Below are 18,778 nucleotides of genomic sequence, written 5' to 3' on the forward strand. Positions count from 1 at the left end.
TTTTCACCCAACCGGAGCGCGTTCGCTGTGGTTAGGGAACAACCAGAGCAAATGCGCTGCACTTGAGAGCGTGAGAAATCTGGAGCTAGACTACGGAGAAAACGACTGCTCCCGCACGAAAGAGCTGCCTCATAACTGCATTCGTTTGTGTGTACACGATCCCCGTGCTTTTAATGACGCAATTATTATTCATTAGGATATTGTTTTTGTGTCTGAAAGCACCCATGGAAAACCTGATAAGGGTCAGTTGTTTTTTATGGCCTACTGATGTCGGCTGTGGGTTGGGGATACCTATACCCTAATTGATACTTGCACTAGGATGGATCACTCGGCCATGCCAGCTCAGTGCAGATGTGTAAAGTCTCTTCTGTCATCGTTGATGCTCAAAAAAAAAAAAACGACCCCAGACTCTCCGGAGCTACGCTTCGGTGGGCTGGACGATCGGCCTTTTACCGAAGCGAATGTCTGGAGTGCCTCGTCTTGCAGCTGGTCAGCCCAGAGAGCCACAGGAGCTCTTCTACAGTCCATGAAGGCGGCAGATTTTAGTGTCCAGCTCCATAGACATGCTTCGCTTTGTCTAGTGCGCATGATTAACAAGGACTCCTGCCTTCCCTTTATTTCACTCCCTCTTCCCCGTCCCTACGTCCGGGGTAGCAAACGGGAAAAAAGGGTATTTAACCTTAATGCATTTCCTTAATTGTTTCTCTTACAAAATGCTCTAATCTCACTATACACATTTTTCTTTTTTGCTGGGACACACTGCGACGCTTTTTATGCATAACGAGCATGTCATAGAAGACTGAATATCAGGGTGCCGACAAAATGACTCTAAAGAACACAAGTGAATTTACTCCACGGAGGCGGACGACATATTTTGCTGTCAACGTTTCCGATACAATCACATATCAATAACTCAATAAAGAACTCAAGCAATCAATAAATCGATCAATCAGTTAATCGGTTATAGTTTTTTACAGTAAGGAGAAAATTCGAACGCCGTAGGGGCATCAACAGCGTCATAAGGGATGCCACAAGAGTATCCCCTGTTCGTTCTTCTGAGGCGCGCCTCCTGCACAGCCTAAACGAGTCATCTGCGTAGCTGCCTTCTGACTCGGCTTCAAGAGAGTACATAAGAGCTTTGCGGCTGCGGTGCCACTCAAGTGCCCCCAGGCGCAATTTGCAAACTTCAAAAACGTAACAAGAGAGATGCGCGTGCTTCTTACATCCCGTGGTTAAAAAAGGGCACTAGGGACATACTGAGAGCGTTCGGTCTAAGTCTGAAAGCGACTGTAACTCGTCAGTAACGTCAATCATACGGATACAGTCCTTTAACATCGCATCCTAAAAGGGACAATAAATAAACGCAACGAATATGACTGCATCTTCTCGTATCTCGGTCATTGTTCAGCTTCGAAAATTCTCGAAACTTCCAAAGTTCAGTGCTCGACTCTTTTAAAATAAAATTCATAAAATACTGTAATCCAAAAAGTTAACTACGCCGTAGCACACGCAGTCAAAATCCATGACGTCACGCGACCTAGAGCAGAGAATTTCAAGGTGGAGTCGCTACCCGCCTTTCGTCTTTGCATCGTATTTAGCTACAAGTCTCTTGTCGCTATAAAAGATTTTGCCTAATTTTTTTTAAGGTAAGAAAGCTCAACCTAATTTTCTCTTGAGTGTCCCTTAAAGGTAACGCTAAGGATTTACGACCTAACGTCAGCTAGCAGTATATCGAGCTACTCGTTTATAGTAGCCCGAAACACAGCAAGGCAATCAGCGACAAATTCAGAGCTAGCGGAGCAGGACTGTTAGGCAGGTCTCAGAACTACCGCAAAATTCGAGCACGTGGTCTCAGAAGGAGCAGGAAAAGGAAAGAAAGGGGGAAGTTAGGGATGTCAACCAGAAAAGCGTCTGGTTGGCTACCCTATGCTGGAGGACGAGAAAGGAGAGAGGAAGGAAAGAAGCGGTGAGTTCGCGCACGCGCCCTCGGGGCACCACCAAGTCAAAGTCGTTCACAACGGCCAGTCGCCCTCAAGAAACACAAAAGTGCCTTCTCAGCCTTGTGGGCCGAGGGGCGATGGGGACGGTGCTCGAGTAGCGCCTTCACGGACAACAGCCGATCGTCCAGTAGTCGCAATGCGACAGAAATGACGAAATTAGTCACAATAAATGTTTCGTATTCTCTTCGCTGCCGCAAACGTCGCACTCAGCACTGTCGGTCATTCCAATCAATGTAGTGTCGGCCTTCGTGAAGGCAACTCCCAACCACAGCCGGTACAGAAGTGATGCCTCGCGTCGATGAAGCCCGGGTAGAGGTCAGAGCTCGCCACAGAGGGTTTTTTTTTTTCTCAAGTTTCATTCAAGTTTATTCTCTTTTTTTTAATTTCATATACAGCATCCAAACATACATCGCCACATCAGGAGGAGGCGCAGTTCGTGTAACCTGGTGTGATTCAAGACATCACATGCCCCGACGTCTAATTAGAGTGCACTGCGCACTTACTGCTGTGCGCAGTGCACTCTAATTTATTGACACAGAAAGTACTGGTAAATGGGCCATTTTTTTTCCGAGTCAAGACCGGCTTTACACTGTATGCAGTCAGTTCGCCGACGGGAACCTCACGAACACCTGACACATGAAACTGTCAAATTACGACGTCTAACAAAAAGGCCGCGCATATTATTTTCCAGTGGATACCTTGGCCATTGCAGTTTCAGTGGTGATGATCACGCAGACGAAGCTGCCCGAGCGTCGCATCAAGAACACACACAGCATTCCCGTTCCTCTTTCCAGGACAGGCGCTGTAAGGCAGCTACGTCACCCGGCACGCACGTCTGGTTTAAGGACAGCCAGACAAGAGACCACGACAAGAGAACATAAACTTCTTTTGTGATGTCCATTCCACATACAACATGATTATTTCTGAAGAGACCGCAATCTCAGAACAAAGAAGTCCCGAGACCTTCGCAGAAACCGCTAGCTTTCAACTCCACGTTCCTCAAATGGCCACTTGTCACTGCGGGGAACGTGTGTTATATTTCCTGCGCGCAAAGGCACCTGCAATTTTTCGCTTTCTTTCACATACCTGTTGCCAACTTTATACACGGCCCCCTCGAAGTTGCACAGCACCGACAAGCGGCCGAATTGCCGATTGTTCTCCATTTGTTACCCTTACTCTTCTCTTACTCTTACTCAATGCACCGCAGACGATATGGCGCCACTATCTCCGAACAAACTTCCAACTCGAAAACACAGAAACACAAAACAAAGGAAGAGTAGCATCTACGTCAGCATGCTAAAATAAAGCGTAACATCAAAAGCAAAAGCAAAACGCGGGAAACAAAAGCGACCGCACGCATTCTTCCACGCCGGGACCATAGGAGGGCTTAAGAACAAAGCGCTGTCCACTGCGAGCGGACATGGGATGCGGGCTCGGAACATGCGGGCCTAGTGCCGGACTCGGAGAGTCCTACGAAAAAGAAGACTATTCCTGTCCACCTATGTACTCTCGCTTAAGCGTGTTGCTACATATCTATTTTTTTTTCTCTCTCGGAGGCTTTCGCAACATTGCCGGGTCTTTTGTGCTACCAACGCATGCAACAGCCACCTCCTGCGTCCTCCATGCCATCAGACGTCGCGAGCTACATGTCGTACCTTTGTTGCGTACTTCCTCTCAGCAACGGCTATCGAACGGTGTACTAACCAAAAAGGCGAAGCCATAGTTTCTTTCACTGTTCGTCTCCCTTACTTTCCCAACACGTTGCCACGTGTCAGCGTGTTGGCCGGCGCCGCCGTACGATAGAGTGCCGGTGTCATTCGAGCCCTTTGTTCTGCTCGCTTCCACAACCAACCTGCTTGTAGTAGCCTTGCCATTAACAGCTGCCGTCTATGGGACGCACCAAAACTTGTCGCCGAGTTCCCAATTCCCGCAGAAGATGCGTGAAGCTATTGAGGCGGACAAGGAGTTTCATTTGCTACACGGGAAGCGTAGATGCACCATATACGCCAATGACAGCGACGAGTCCCAACTTCTGCGGCTTACGAACTCGGTGCGCAAACTGCCGGTCTCGGGCGTTGCCCTTTGACAAGGTTATACTGAACCTTCATTTTGTACTAGTTTTTTTTCTTTTTTTTTTCTTTTTTATCGTGATCATGAAACATATTCTATAACAGTTGTCTTCGTTTGTAAAAGAATCCTATGCGTACGTTTTGTTTGTCAGCTTGTTTTGTTTCACTGTTTCATTGTTTGTTTGTTATGTTGTCATTCGAAAACAATAGTCAGTTGTAAAACTCGTCTGAGAATGTTTTGTGTCCTCGTGAAGCGTTGCACGGCGTTAATGTCCCGCCACCGCATCCGCAACTGTCCCCAGAAAAAGAAAGGCTCGTGCCAGCAAACAGCGCAGCGCACGGTCAAAAATAATAATAAAAAAAAAAGGCAGTGAGGGGGGAGAGAGGTAAGCGCTCGGTCGGCGTGCTCGCGATTTTTTCACGCGTGCACGAACAGTACCACTTCCGCAGCATCAACCGTCAGACAGCGTTCCACGCAAATTGTCTCTCGGAGGCGATGCGGATCGGAATACGACTTTCCCCCTGGTCAATCACCCCCCGGAGCCCTTTCATCGGCGAGTCATAAACGCGAGGAGAAGGCACGGAGCAAGTAGGGAGAAAGGAAGGCTACGATGGACGATAACACGAAAGAATGGCCGCCGCACCGCGAGAGGGCGTGCGCGAGATTGAGCTTCGTCGATTACGAGAGTACGGTCGAGAACAAAGCCATACTCCCGACATTGAGCGGCACGACGATTATAATGCGGGTCCCCTTATATCCGCACGGGGACTACACCTGGCAATGCGCACGCACTTTTTGTGCATCTTCCCGCGTTTTTCTTTCGTTTTGTTCGCCGACCGCGACATTCAGCGGGACTTCTGAACAGCGCAGGCGTAATTCCAGCACGCAGCTTGTTTGAACAGTTCAACCCTCTCGTTCGTAAAAGGCTTTTGCGCGACGGTGACATGTCAGAACAGTGTTAAGTTCGTGGCACCCGAGAATTTCGTTGAAAAAAGAGGAGGAGGGAGGGGCTGAACGAACTTGAGTTTGTTGTTATGGCTTCACGACGAAAAAAAAAAACAGTAGGACAAATGGGACAAGAATTTAGTAGACCACGATTGGCGACAACGTTTACGAATGAAACCTGCCATCTGCTTAACTAACATGCAAAGCAATTCTCTCAAAGAGCTCCTATCTATCTATCTATCTATCTATCTATCTATCTATCTATCTATCTATCTATCTATCTATCTATTTTCGATAGATAGATAGATAGATAGATAGATAGATAGATAGATAGATAGATAGATAGATAGATAGATAGATAGATAGATAGATAGATAGATAGATAGATAGATAGATAGATAGATAGATAGATAGATAGATAGATAGATAGATAGATAGATAGATAGATAGATAGATAGATAGATAGATAGATAGATAGATAGATAGATAGATAGATAGATAGATAGATAGATAGATAGATAGATAGATAGATAGATAGATAGATAGATAGATAGATAGATAGATAGATAGATAGATAGATAGATAGATAGATAACCAGTTAGCTACCTCTCCATCTGTCAAATTGGGTATACATATACATACATGTATCTACCTAGCTATCTATATGCCTTCTCTTTCACTCTCTCATTCCATCAACCTATCTGCTGCCCATTGATCGCTATCTCTCTGTCTGTCGAATTTTCGTTATTTTTATCTCGGGCATCGGCGCGGCAGCGTCCGCCGCGCGCCACGAGGCAAACCCAAGTCGACACCCAAATCCTCCATTTCCCTCTTTCCTTAAGCCAGCTTCTCGCTTCCCTCTTTTATTTCCTTTTCCGCCATCTTTCCTCGTTTGTCGACGGCTACACACCCTGTGTCGTGTGAACCAGGAGTTCCGAGAACAAAGCGCTTGTCCTGCACAAGTGGACATGTAATACCGAGGACATACACGTACGCGCGCTGCCATAGATCCTTCGAAGCCCCCGACCGACTTCGTCTCTCTGGACCTTCTTTGCGTGTTCCCTAGACAGCAACACCCAGCGAAAAAAAGAAAATGACAAGCAAAAAATAAGAGCACACATGAACGAGAGAAATCGCAGCCGAGACCCTAATCCTGTCCTCCCAGGTCACCTTCTATTTCTGTTTTTTTTATTTTTTATTTTTGTGTATGTGTGTTCCCGTACGTGTTTTTGATCATTTTCCTTCGCTTCCGAGACAGGGGTCGCCCCTTCGCCCCCCCCCCCCCCCCTCTTCTTTCTTCTTTCAACCCCTTGCGCGATGTTTGTTTTGATCCTGTGTATCTTCGTTGCCCGTCTTGCATCCGCCGTGCTAAATCCTTCGGTATACCAGTTCGGACACCATGAACTCAGTGTAGCTCTTGCCCCAGCGACTCCCTAATATGGTGCAGTGGTCGCGAAAGCTCTGCAGCATGTGTCGTCCACAGTACCGAGTGTCTTAGGAATAGCGCGTTAGAAATTTCCGTAAACCGTAAGAACATGCGATGATTAGGCGACTTAATCCAGATTGATTTTACCGAACGGGCGTACAGATTATAAGCTGACTGGATGTAGTATCGTTTGACTAGTAATTACGAACTTTACACAAATTAAGGCTGTAAGGAAAATGGTCACAGTTTTCACGGAATTCATTTGCATGACTTTAAGCCGAGCACTTTATAACCAATTCTAGACATGAAAAAAAAATGTTGACGCTAATAGTATCTGCAGTGTAATGAATTCCGGCCAGTTTGACCAGGGATAACGAAAATGAACTGCTGGTGAGCGCAGCTACCACGCCCTTAACTGAAGCCCATGAGTGAGGTGAACGTTGGCGCTTCACTGCCTGACAAGCAAGCAGCGAGCATTTTTAATTCAAGCGACAATCTCTTACATCGCTCGCGTATATAGTTCGCTAACTCCCGCAAAAAATGCAAACTTTTGTTGCCGCGAATTCGTAGAGAGCTTTAGCTTGTGCCTACAAGTACCTTGCACGTGACGTCACTAACGCAGCTTCTAACCGTGATGGTTCTCCAAGATGAGACTCCTAGGATGACATCAGTGTATCATATGGACTGTCGGCAGTGATTATGGTACAGTGACGCCGCCGGTACCCGCCGGTAACCTGCTTACACGGAAAAAAGAACGCTTAGGAGAGGCGTCTGCCCTACCGGCTCTGTTGGAGAGCGTTGGAGCCGCGCGAGACGCCAGCAGATGTCACTGCTCACCGTGATGGTTCACCAAGATGGCGCCTAGGACGACGTCAGTGCAAGCCACCCATACGTATTAGCTCTCACAAACAACACTGATAGCGACAACAGTTCTCACGCACCCGAGCGTAACCTCGTTAAAAGCTCAAAGTTTTAAGAAGGATGGGTGCCGCATTCGAAGTTAATAGTGTTCGCGAATATTCTCTAGTTTTGCGCTAACACATAGCTTATATATGCGTGCCTTAGCAACGCCATCAATACAGTTTATTTTTCTTTCAGAGTAACTTATCAAGCGACGTAACTACAACACGCTAGTTGTACCAACTGTTCTGGACGGGTTTCTCTTTTAACACTATGCACACTTTTCCAAGCATTCCAAGCATACCTAATAAGAGATTAAAATGAAATTGACTGAAGCGTGCGCTACAAGTACTTCCAAAATTAGGGACGTATGTGTACTGCGCGCCTCTCGACTACTACCCGGCTCGTCCCGTAACACTGTCAGTACAGCACAGAATTGCAGAACACGGTGCGTCCGAGATCGTATCGTGTTTTCTCATCATCGCTCGTGATCCGGATTTAGTGGCCCGTATGGACTCCCGGACTCCTCGACAAACACGCGAGAAGGTCCGAGCGAGCTACACGTAATCTATTTGCACACATGCGCGTAGAACGATAGAAAAGAAAAAAGAAAAAGCAGCGACAAAGATCGAAGTAAAAACAACAGCAACAGTATCATCCGTACAGTATGTTACTCTGTAAGCTAACTCGAAACGAGGAAACTGGGGAAGACAAAGCGCGGGAATTTGAGCCACAGAGAGGCAAGTTCTAGCACAAGAAGAAATTACTAAGCAGTACACGGGAGAGCATGAACACCACAAGCCAGCTTTCGGCGAGATATTGTGAAACAGCCACCCCTTGGATGCTCACAGACGCGCGTTTCGTTTTTTTTTTTCTTCTTTTTCTTCGTCTTTCATCTGTCTCACCACATCCTTTAACAGTCCCAGAATTAGGATATAAAAAAAAAGAAAAAAAAACAAGATACCGAAATTTGCCACAGCGTTTGCGGCAAGAAAACCACTACAATCGTTTTTTTCTGTTTTTTTTTCTGTACTGCCCAGTTCGCTAGAACTATGCTTAAGGATTTAAAAAAAAAACTGGTCCAGTTGCTAAGCAAACGTGCGCACACCCATAGGCACCACGCACACGCACGCACGATCGTCCATAAACGCGCACAAACACTAACTCACTAACACAAACCGATCGCACAAGCACACACGCTCGCGCAAACGCGCCCGCGCAAGCACACCCAAGCGCCCGGACGGGCACCCAGTAACAGACACAGGCGGAACAACACGCAGAAACAAGCGGGCGAGACTCCGCCATTGCTAAAGAAATCTGAAAAGATCTTGAGAAAAAAAAATCAGAGCTGTAGGAAACGGCAGTTGACGCCAAACTAAACAAGCTCACGGCAGAGAAAGGAGGCAGCAGAACAAAGAAGACAGCCGGACATCCGGGAACCGCGTACGCTGATGCGGCGAACCCTTCGCGTTTCTCTTTTCTTTCTTCCTTTCTTTCTTTGCACGCTTTTCGTTCCCGGGTTAGGGTTATCGGGGCATTCCTCGCTCTAGCTTTGCCAGAGAATATCTAAACATGCCGAGTAAAACAAGTCGCCGCTGAATACTTCAGCGGACCAAGCTGGCTTACAGAGGAAGAAAACTCGCAAACAAGCAAGTCGCGACTGGACTGGACGGATTGTGTCTCGTGTAATCTTTTTGTCCCCTCCTTCCGGCGTAGCCTCGTGCGCTGTTCTCGGATCAGCGTAAATAACATTCTTACCGCCGATTCTCAAACACTAGCAAGAGCGTGATCGACAAATACGAAAATGCGAAGGGATAAGATGTGTGTGTTTGTGTGCGTGTGTGGGGAGGGGGGGGGGGAGAGAAAAAAGACGAGTGACCGGAAACGACTCGCTTTTCCCGTGTGTCGTTAGCTAGGAGGAAACTGCAGCGGACTTTCAATTTACCCTTTCCCTCTTTTCGTGTTCGATTTCCTTTCATCATTTCATGCTTATCTGTTGTTCGTTGTTGTCGTTGTTTGATTTTTTTATTTTTTTTTATGAGATGCGAGCACTCCCCGGTTGCCTGATAAGAGTACAGATAAAGAGTTCCCGTTTACTGAAGACCCGCTTGGTTTGTTGATTTCCTGTTTTTCGTTTTCTTCTTTGTTTCTGTAGTCATAGTATTGAGAAATAAGAAAGTATTGGATATAGTCAAGTATCGATATGTCACAGATCGGTGCCGGGCTAAAATATCATTATCTCGCGTTCTCAGAAATTAGGATGGGGCTAAGGGGGAAAAAAAAGGACAGGTAATTCCCACCTGGGGAATTAATGATAAGTTTCTAGATAGTCGACAAAATGAAGAATTCCACGAATTGATATCGCCAACAAGTTCGCTGAAATATAGCGCGCTTGGATGATCGCTGATTGAAGTATTTATTTGCAGAAAAAAAAACATCAAAAGAAGGCAAAAGCACAAACTATTAGGGCATGAACAATAATAAAAATTACGTATGCATTACCGGTAACTTCACCGCAACGTCAACACTATAATAGAAAGCTGTTTCACATCACTGTTGCAATTTGGCTAAAGCCGGACATTCCTCTGAAACAACGCCTAAAATTCACGAGAATATTCTATATCTTCCCGCAACTTCAATGAAATTACCAAAAAATGCCTGCGACTTCCACCCCCCTTGTAAAAAATAAATGAATTATTTAATTAAATCTATTTACACTGAAATCGTATTCCCTGCCATTATTATAGTAAAATACCTACCTAAATACTGCACAAAATGTCAAACGACAGCACTGACACACACAAACGTACGCAAATGGGACAGCACAAGTACACACGCAGGCGCAGGCGTGCAAACACTCACTCACTCACTCACTCACTCACTCACTCACTCACTCACTCACTCACTCACTCACTCACTCACTCACTCACTCACTCACTCACTCACTCACTCACTCACTCACTCACACGCGAACGCGCTCACATGCATCCGCATGCGCACACAGACACACAATAAGATTCTGTGTCGGCTTCCCCTCAGCAAACGTTATTGCCAGGTGAAGCCACCTTTGCAGGCAAGATGGACTCTCGCAAGTACAGCTGGAAGCGTTACATCTCTCTCTCTCTCTCTCTCTCTTCGATATTTCCTACGATGTTCGTTCATCGAAGTACAGAGAAACTAAATAGTACGAAAGAAAGGAAAATATATAGAGTTACGCAGAACCGAAAAATAAAAAAAAATCTTGCAACTGTCGCGATACCGACCGAAGGCGGTTGCTCGCGCGGTTCGCCCGGAAATGGGAAAACACGTAATCTATTTTTCAAAAGACGACAGAGGAATTGACGCCGCAGTGACGCCGCCACCCAGCCTCCCGGGCGCTTGCCACCGGACTGACGTACGGAAACGCTTCCTTCGCCGTGACCGCCTCCCTATACGACGCGAGCGGCAAAGCGAGAGAAATGCATTCGCAAGCCGCCGCCGCCCCTCGAACGCAGCTAGAAGTGTCTAGCTTATGGCACACGCGAAAAAAAACAACAAAGTAATGATACCCGAGGAATGGAAAAATAAAGGCAACATCTCTTTCGACAAATAAATGATTGCGCCCCTTCGTCTGCCATTTCCTTCGAGAAACCGCCATAAAATTGGGTTTTCGCTTCGCGGAGAGAGAAAAAAAAAAGCCTATATAAGGCCATCACGACTTTCTTTGAAGACAAGAGTTTTGGCAGTGAAGAAGTGCAAGGGGGGGGGGGGGGGGGTGGAGCGGAGGCACGAAGGAATGAGAGAAACACACACAGATGCCCGCCACTCAGGTTCCTGTGCTCGTTGCGAAAACTAAGCTGACGTGCGCAACACAATTGGGCAGGTTCGCGTAATGCCTTCTTTCGTTCTTTCTCTCGAAACGAATCAACCGATGCGTTGTGCGTTTTCTGAAGCTGATGGGAGAATGTTTCCCCAAGAGGAACTTTCGATGCTGTAGTGCACGAACTATCGCAAGAACTTGCTTAAGACACAAAATAAATTTAGAAGCGCAAATCAGTAACGAGAAAGAACTTTGTATAGGAAATTTCGTTCTCTCGCACGACTTCCCTTACTTTCCCTACCACTGCCAAGCAGGCCTGCCAGCCGAGGCTGGAGTCGATTCCGCGATGCCAATTTACTTTAGGTTGCGTCTTACGAGAACGTTTGACGAACTAGGCTGTCTCTGCGCCAACTGCATTAACGTCAAATCCTTACGTGTTTTCTTTCAGCCTTTATCTCTCGTGATGAGAGCTGGAAGATTTGTCCGAACGGATATTAGCGGAAAAGGGAACGTCAAACCGATTTGGTAAGTTTATCTGTAAGAAATTATGCCACGGTGACTTATATTTCTGACAAAATGACGACGATGAGCGCGTGCTCCCGCGATTCATTATGAGTCAGATACCGTCGATATAATAGTTCGATCACGAGTTGCACTCGGCTGCTGCGCCTACCGTAGTTCTCGCAAATTACTCGGTATAAGCTACTCTACGGTATAGAGCCTGGTCGTCGTATTACGTTTGCCGCACTGACGTGCTCTTGTTTGCGTTGTCAGTCGCGGGTATGCGAAACTGCTCTATAACGACAACTCAAGCTGCTGCAGTACTAGCTTATTGATCAAAAATGGCATGTAGGTTATTCTGTAGAGAAATGAAATCAAGCTAAATCTTTACATATTTACAATTGGACGCCTGAGGCCACTTTTGTGTATGTCGGCTTCTTTACTCGAAAGATTTGTTTTTCAGCCTTGCGCGAGCTTTATTCGCCTGTTTTCTGCTTTAAGCGAACTCCGCGCCTTCTCTGAGTAATCATGACAGCGGAATGTATCAGCGCGCGCGTGCGTATTTGCATGTGGGTGCCTTTGTGCATGCATGTGAATGCGTGCGTTCGCTGGCTCGTGTGCGAGCGGACGTGTCTGTCGACAAGCATATGAACGCCTGCCTGCGTGTGTGCATGTCTGTGTACATGAATACTCGTAACCGCGTGCGAGACTTGGGCTTGCGTGCGTGCGTGCGTTCTTCTGCGTTCCAGCTAGCCCACAGCTAAGGCCGTACAGGTTCCCGTGGCCATGCATCGCATACGAGAAGTGACGGCTGGTCAGTGTACGCATAAATAATTTTGTCTCAGACTTTCTTCACCATGCCATGCGAATACAAACCTTGCATGAAAGATCCCCCCCCCCCCCCCTTACCATCACCCACACCCCACTCAGCGCTCTGTATTCCTAAGGCTGGTCCCACGGCACCAGAAGCACTTCGACTGCAGAATATTTCAAACACGTTACGCCGCAGGAGCGTCGTCTCGGCCCCAGGAGAGTATGCGGCGTGCAGTAACCACGCGGGCTACATTAGCGGAGCATTACGCCACGGAGCCAAAAGCGCTCGGTGGTTCCTCATAAGAGATCCATCAACGGTGCCCGCCACCGCGCGGTCTCGGCGGTAAGCGTTCCCCGAATAACTTAACAGCGAGAAAATGGCGGTGCATCAAATGAACGAACACCGGCGTGTACCAAAAAGAAGCAAAAGGCAAGACCTCCCACAAAACTGAAAGCGTGACCTTCCGATGGAACAAAGGCAGGAGGAGACGCTTAAGACATTTGCTGATTTAGATTTTTTTTACTCGTCGCACAACTTTACTCGTGGCAAAAGCGGGAAAAGTTTTGATGGTTGAAATCATTTCGTTGCTTAAGAACGGTGCAAAGGTTCCCAGTCGAAAACACTCGCCCGTTCCTGATAAGCGATCCATCAGCGGGCGATGCTGCTTGCACCGACGTTGCAAGCGGGCAACTTCAACGCAGTATCTTAATAGCGATGAAATTACAGATGATAGAACGATTATGAAAAAAAGTAAAACAGAGACACTGGTAACTGACAGCGCGACCTTTCTATGTCAAAGAGAGGCGTGCAAGTCTTTTAAAGGCTTGCTTAGCTGTTGTCTTTCCAATCCCCCTCCTTTTCGGCATCAGAGCGGAACTTCTGGGCAGGTGTTCAGAAAACGTTTCTAGCATAAACGGTTGACCTCCGTCACGCAGATCACCTCATTACACAATTTAAGCGTGCCCGGTATTCCGGCAACCGGGGGCGGTTTGCCGAATGAGCGGGGGGCGTAAGCGTGAACGGCCGGGGTGGAGGCACCACTCTGTGGCACAGAGCTCAGCCAGACAAACATACATAAAGCTAATATTTTAGTAATCCAATATGTTCTGTTTCGCTGCTGGTGTAAATTTCCGGCACCGGCGCCACCATCGAAAATTTACGCCAGCAGCGAAGAAGAATGTACTTGTCTCTCTGTTTTCTTTGTCGATCTTTGCGCCACCTGATGGTTCCACCCCTCCGACAGCTCACGTTTACGCCCCCGCCCATCCGGCAAACCGCCCGCGATTGCCGGAATGCCTGACCCGCTAAAGCTCTCTAATATCATGCCGATATTTATCGTGACTTGCGAGCGCCAGAACGACGTCAAAAATGAAAAAAAAAAAGATATTGCGTAAGAGAAGCTTTAAATGGAAAATGAGACATCCACCCAACTCTTCGCCTAGCGGGTTTTCGCTGAACTATTATACTTCAAGAGAAGCTTTGCGCACGAAAACACGTTTCCTCGGTAATTATACCTTCAAGTCTATATATATACAGCGAACGCATTAGACTTTCAGAAAGGGATCTGGGCTGTGAGCGGTAGTCCGAAAACTGTGAGAAAGTAATGACGCCTTATCTTGTCGGTAGACCATTAGCGCTGCAGCCGAGGCAAAATCACTCGGCCAGAACGATCTACGTCATCACTGCTAGGGATGAATTGCGTTTGGTGCAGCAAACGACGTGTAACGAACCCGCGAACCGATGTGCCGTAGGAAGAAACTAATGCTTTTTAAAAAGAAAAAAAAATGAAACAAAAAAATGAAAGAAACAATTATTTCCTGCGTAGGAAATAAACCGTTAAACTTGTATATAAATATACCGTTCCCCCTAAGTGTCAACTTCATCGCTTGAACACGTACACCGAACATCGCTTATCATCGTTTATCACATGTGTATATACACGTTTGTCCCGTCGCACAGCGACTTGGTAAAATTGCCGAAAATGTTATCGTGTTACATCTTTTTTCAGGTAATAACACGGCAAGTCTGTGAATACATTTCTTTTCATGCCTTTAAGCACCTACGTTATTGGTCAGCAAACAACGAATCGTGAAAAAAACGAAAATGTGAACCCCTTTATTTCGTTGCGAGAGTAGTAGGCCTACTTCAAGGCCATCGAAATGGTGACTAAAATTTTTAAAAATTTAAAAATTAAATTATTGGGTTTTACGTGCCGAAACCACGATCTGATTATGAGGCACGCCGTAGTGGAGGACTCCGGAAATTTGGACCACCTGGGGTTCTTTAACGCGCACCTAAATCTAAGTACACGGGTGTTTTCGCATTTCGCCCCCATCGAAATGCGGCCGCCGTGGCCGGGATTCGGTCCCGCGGACTAAAGTTTTAAAAAATAATAATAATAACTTCTGGGGTTTGACGAGCTACAAGTACGATGTGATTAAAGGATCACCGTACTGGGGGTCTCAGGTTAATTTTGGCCACCTGGTGTTCTTTAACGTAACAACGAATGCACGATACACGAACTTTTTTTTTTTTTGCATTCTGCCCCCATCTGAATGCAGCCGCCGCGACCTGGATCGACTACGCGGCCTAGATGTCAGCCAACACCACCTAAGGCAGGTGGTGTTGGCTCATAGATCGCATGACGTCATGGACCGGAGTGCGCACAAGGCGTGTGCACTCCGATCCATGACGTCATGCTACCTGGCCCGACTGCCATGGAATCTAATGGAGATGCTGCCGAGTAAGCCGCGGCGATTTCGAAGTCACCGCTTTCGTCCCGCCAATCTTGGCAATGGAAATTTCGGGCATACCAGCGTGACGTCATAAAACAGAGTGCACATGTATTGCGCCATCTAGGTGACGTTGGCTCAAGGCAGCGCAACGTCATAACCAGTGTGCTACCGCGTCGGATGTCGAAACACTCACTCACCGAAAACCAGGACAGCCCGAGTAAGCCGGTTCAGGGAAACCGACACCGCAGCGACTATGTGTCGTAACCGTATAAAGCCAAGCCGCAATCCAGCCAGCGCACGCCACAAACGTATAACTTTTGCAGCAAACACACGCTGGGCGTAACTGAAGGTTATTCGCTGGCCCTTTGCGAGCAGTTGCAATCAAGTCTGCAAACAGCTGCGGCGAATATGGTGCACTCTCAAAGGACGATAGTGCAAGAAACGCGCTCACCTTCACAATATGTCGCGTGCCGTGTGCCGAACACTTCAAGATAACGAAGCTATGGGCCATCGAAGTTAACACAATAGATAGCTTTCACTTGACATCACGGGAGCCATATTCAGACATATATATTGACAGCTTCCACTGTGCTTATCAGTGTGCAAGTGGATCACGTTAAAGCGTAACTTCTCGCCGTGCTACAGCACTCCAACATGGAAGCCAGGATGACGTCAGTGCGAACCATCCAAAGCCTCTCTACCCTTCTTTTTTGTTCTTTCGTCGTGAGTATTTTTTTTTCCCCGTACTCGTGTTGTTGCGTTTCGCTCTACCTTCGTATGTCATAAAACCGAGACCGCCTGCTTCGCAAAGTCGCAATCTTAAAACGAACGCCTTCCACAGGAAGACCTATAGCTTTGTTGCCGAGAAAAACAATGCGAAAAGCTCGCCTCCGACGCGGCCGCGCCGCAGGCTCGAAATAGACGCCGAGTTGTGACCCGAATGACGCACGTGCGTGGACTCATCCAATTTGTCACGGCGCTATCTGGTGTGTCCTTGTTCCTCTTCATTTCGCCCACTGCGTCTTAGCCAATGAAATAACGAGTAACAGAACTCTCTGCAACCACCCCGCGGGCAGTCGCAGTCAGAAACGCACACTTCTGCGAAAGACCATCGTAACGGTTTTGTGTAATTTTTTTCTCTTTTTTTTTTGTGCGCTTAGGATACGCCTGTACTGTAGCACAGTGTGGAGTTTTGCTGACCGCTACACAACAATCGCTCCCTATTGTGCCAAGCTCTCAAAGTATTTTTTTTTCTGTTGCGAGAACTTTGCGGGACTGTCGTCGAACAAAGCATCGTGGGCATTGTTCGAGCACGTTCACGTGAAGTTCGAGACGCCCTTCTCTGCTGGCCGTTTGCCACGCGACTTACTTTTCCTTCTTTCTTTATTTTCCCGAAACGTACACAGCGATGTGACTGCCGATATAACAAAAGACAGGTGATCGAAACAAGCGGTGATGGACTTCCGCATACCCTAACGTCGGCCAGCGCCGCTTCGAAGCCACCGGCGCGAAACGCAGACGTGGTTCTCGCGCCATAGCACATCCGCTAGCTTTCAAACGATTGAAGCATGGCCTCCGTGATTGCGCGCTGCGCGTCGCCGAATCTCTGAGGCCGAGGCTAGAGAAGGAAACGCATTGAGTCTGGCAGTGGCCACGCTGCTCGGATTTTCGCGCTCGGCGTTACCATATCCGCTGTCGATGATTTAGGTACAGCCTCCGAGGTAAGAGAGTTTCACGCCACCAGAGCTCGGAATCCATGACAGTGATGTGGAACAACGCCGGTTGTCACCGAGGAAAACTTGACGACCTGGTTTTATGCCCTGGAATCACTTCTACACGTGCAGAGGTCGTTAGATATTAGATAGTGAATTATTAAAGAACGAGTGGCCAACACGGACGAGGCCATTGCGTTGGCCACGTTATTGCGTTGGTCACTTGGGCAAGCAGTGCGTTGGCCACTTGGGCAAGCGTTTATTGGACACCGAATAGCGGTCGAACCATATTAGGGCGCGTTCTCATTCGGAAATACTGGTCGATGTTTTACTCAAAAATGGGCAGCAGTTAGGCATACCCACTACAGCGTCTTATATGTCTGCTCGGCTTAAGAGGCTCGGCTGAAACTTTCGCTTTGATGAGTTTAAGACTCGTAACTCTTGTCCGCTCATTCAGCAATGACCTCGGTCTAAAGTTTGAACGAGCTTCTTAAATGGGTAAAAGAAACAGCAGTCACATTGCTCTGTCAACATGTTTGTGTCAACCTAATTTTACTAGAGGCTATGCAAAAACGAAAGAAAAAAAAAAGAATCCCAAGTCCGCTTGCATGTTACAGTCGTCTTTTTCTATACGAAAGCGGCCGGCCTACCAAGCGCGAAACCAAATCAAATTGACTTTCGGATAGACACGATTCACGGGTTATTACGCAGATCGCAAAAAAAAAACATCATCACGCTTTCCTCAAGAAATGGCGCGAAGAAAGCAACAGCCATAACAATGTAAAGCAACGTGACTCTGCCTTAACCCAACAAAAGTTGGCGTGACGGCGCGCACACATGCTCATAAGCACATACACACACATACCGAACACACACGCATCTCTCTCTCTCTCTCTCTCTCTCTCACACACACACACACACACACACACACACACACACACACACACACACACACACATGAGCACGCGCTTCTTGCTCGCGCACAAACAGGCAAGCAAAGAAAGAAACGCCAAGAAGCTTAAAGAAGCTCGAATGGAGGGACTAAACATCCAAAGTGACGCACGGATAGCAGCCGTAAACAACGACATTTGTATCGCAGCCCGCAATATGACGCAGAATGAATGTACAGTACGCGCAAAATCTACGCAGAGAGGCTCTCGACGCCGTATGACTTTAGTGACGCGTAAAATAGCTTCCCGCCCCGTCGCCAATGCGCGATGCGGAACGAAACAAAAAAATATCTTAACACTAAGGGGCAGGGAGATGGCAGGGATGGACGTCGTCGCTTCCCCAGCGACCTAACCGCATGATTTACAAGCGAGACAGTTCATTAAACTGACGCGGAAGACGGTCAACGCACGCTTTCGCGATCTGCTATCTGTCGGGACGAGCGCGGGTATAGGAGTTGAAGTCTAGGAAAGTTGTACGTGCGTGTGCGTGCATGAGTAAGAAGTGGATGGTCTGCGGGAAGTGTTTGGAATCGTTATTATAGCTCACGGCTCAGCGACCGCGCGCATACGTACATATTACGTCCAGCACGCGCTGCATTAAATAGAAAAAAAAAGAAAGAAAGGGGCGGGATGGGAAGTTATTGCGCGACCTACTTTCTTTCCCATCACGCATCGTCGCTTCCATTATAGGAGAAGAACATCGCGCAAAATTACAACTGCATAAATTGTACCGCCATATCTCTGGCTCGTGACGCGAGAGTCCCAACAGTGCAGTCCGCCTTTATAGAAGCGTGCAGCGCCTCGCAAGCTATAAGGCGCCAGGGATTCGGCCTTTATAGCGCAGAACGAGTCTGTATCACGCTGTATACATTAAGCATTCTTCTAACTGTGACAGTGTATAGTTTAGTGAGAAGTTCCAAATGGCG

General features: G+C 47.4%; 1 protein-coding gene across 8 annotated transcripts in view; it reads right to left on the reverse strand.

The window, feature by feature from the left end:
* LOC119431325 (uncharacterized) overlaps positions 1-18,778 on the reverse strand; it is a 179,698-nt gene that overhangs the window by 92,931 nt on the left and 67,989 nt on the right. Inside the window, exon 1 of one of the 8 annotated variants that reach the window (XM_049657476.1) lies at positions 15,642-15,856. The exons of 6 other annotated variants lie outside the window; for them this stretch is intronic. In XM_049657476.1, the coding sequence (XP_049513433.1) occupies positions 15,642-15,701 (60 nt within the window). In that variant the 5' untranslated portion in view covers positions 15,702-15,856. Of the gene's footprint in view, positions 1-15,387; positions 15,453-15,641; positions 15,857-18,778 lie in introns of those variants that run through there. One more of the 8 variants, XM_049657479.1, reaches the window with a different exon arrangement.

This window comes from Dermacentor silvarum, chromosome 10 (assembly GCF_013339745.2).
Source record: "Dermacentor silvarum isolate Dsil-2018 chromosome 10, BIME_Dsil_1.4, whole genome shotgun sequence".
Taxonomy (NCBI): Eukaryota; Metazoa; Arthropoda; class Arachnida; order Ixodida; family Ixodidae; genus Dermacentor; species Dermacentor silvarum.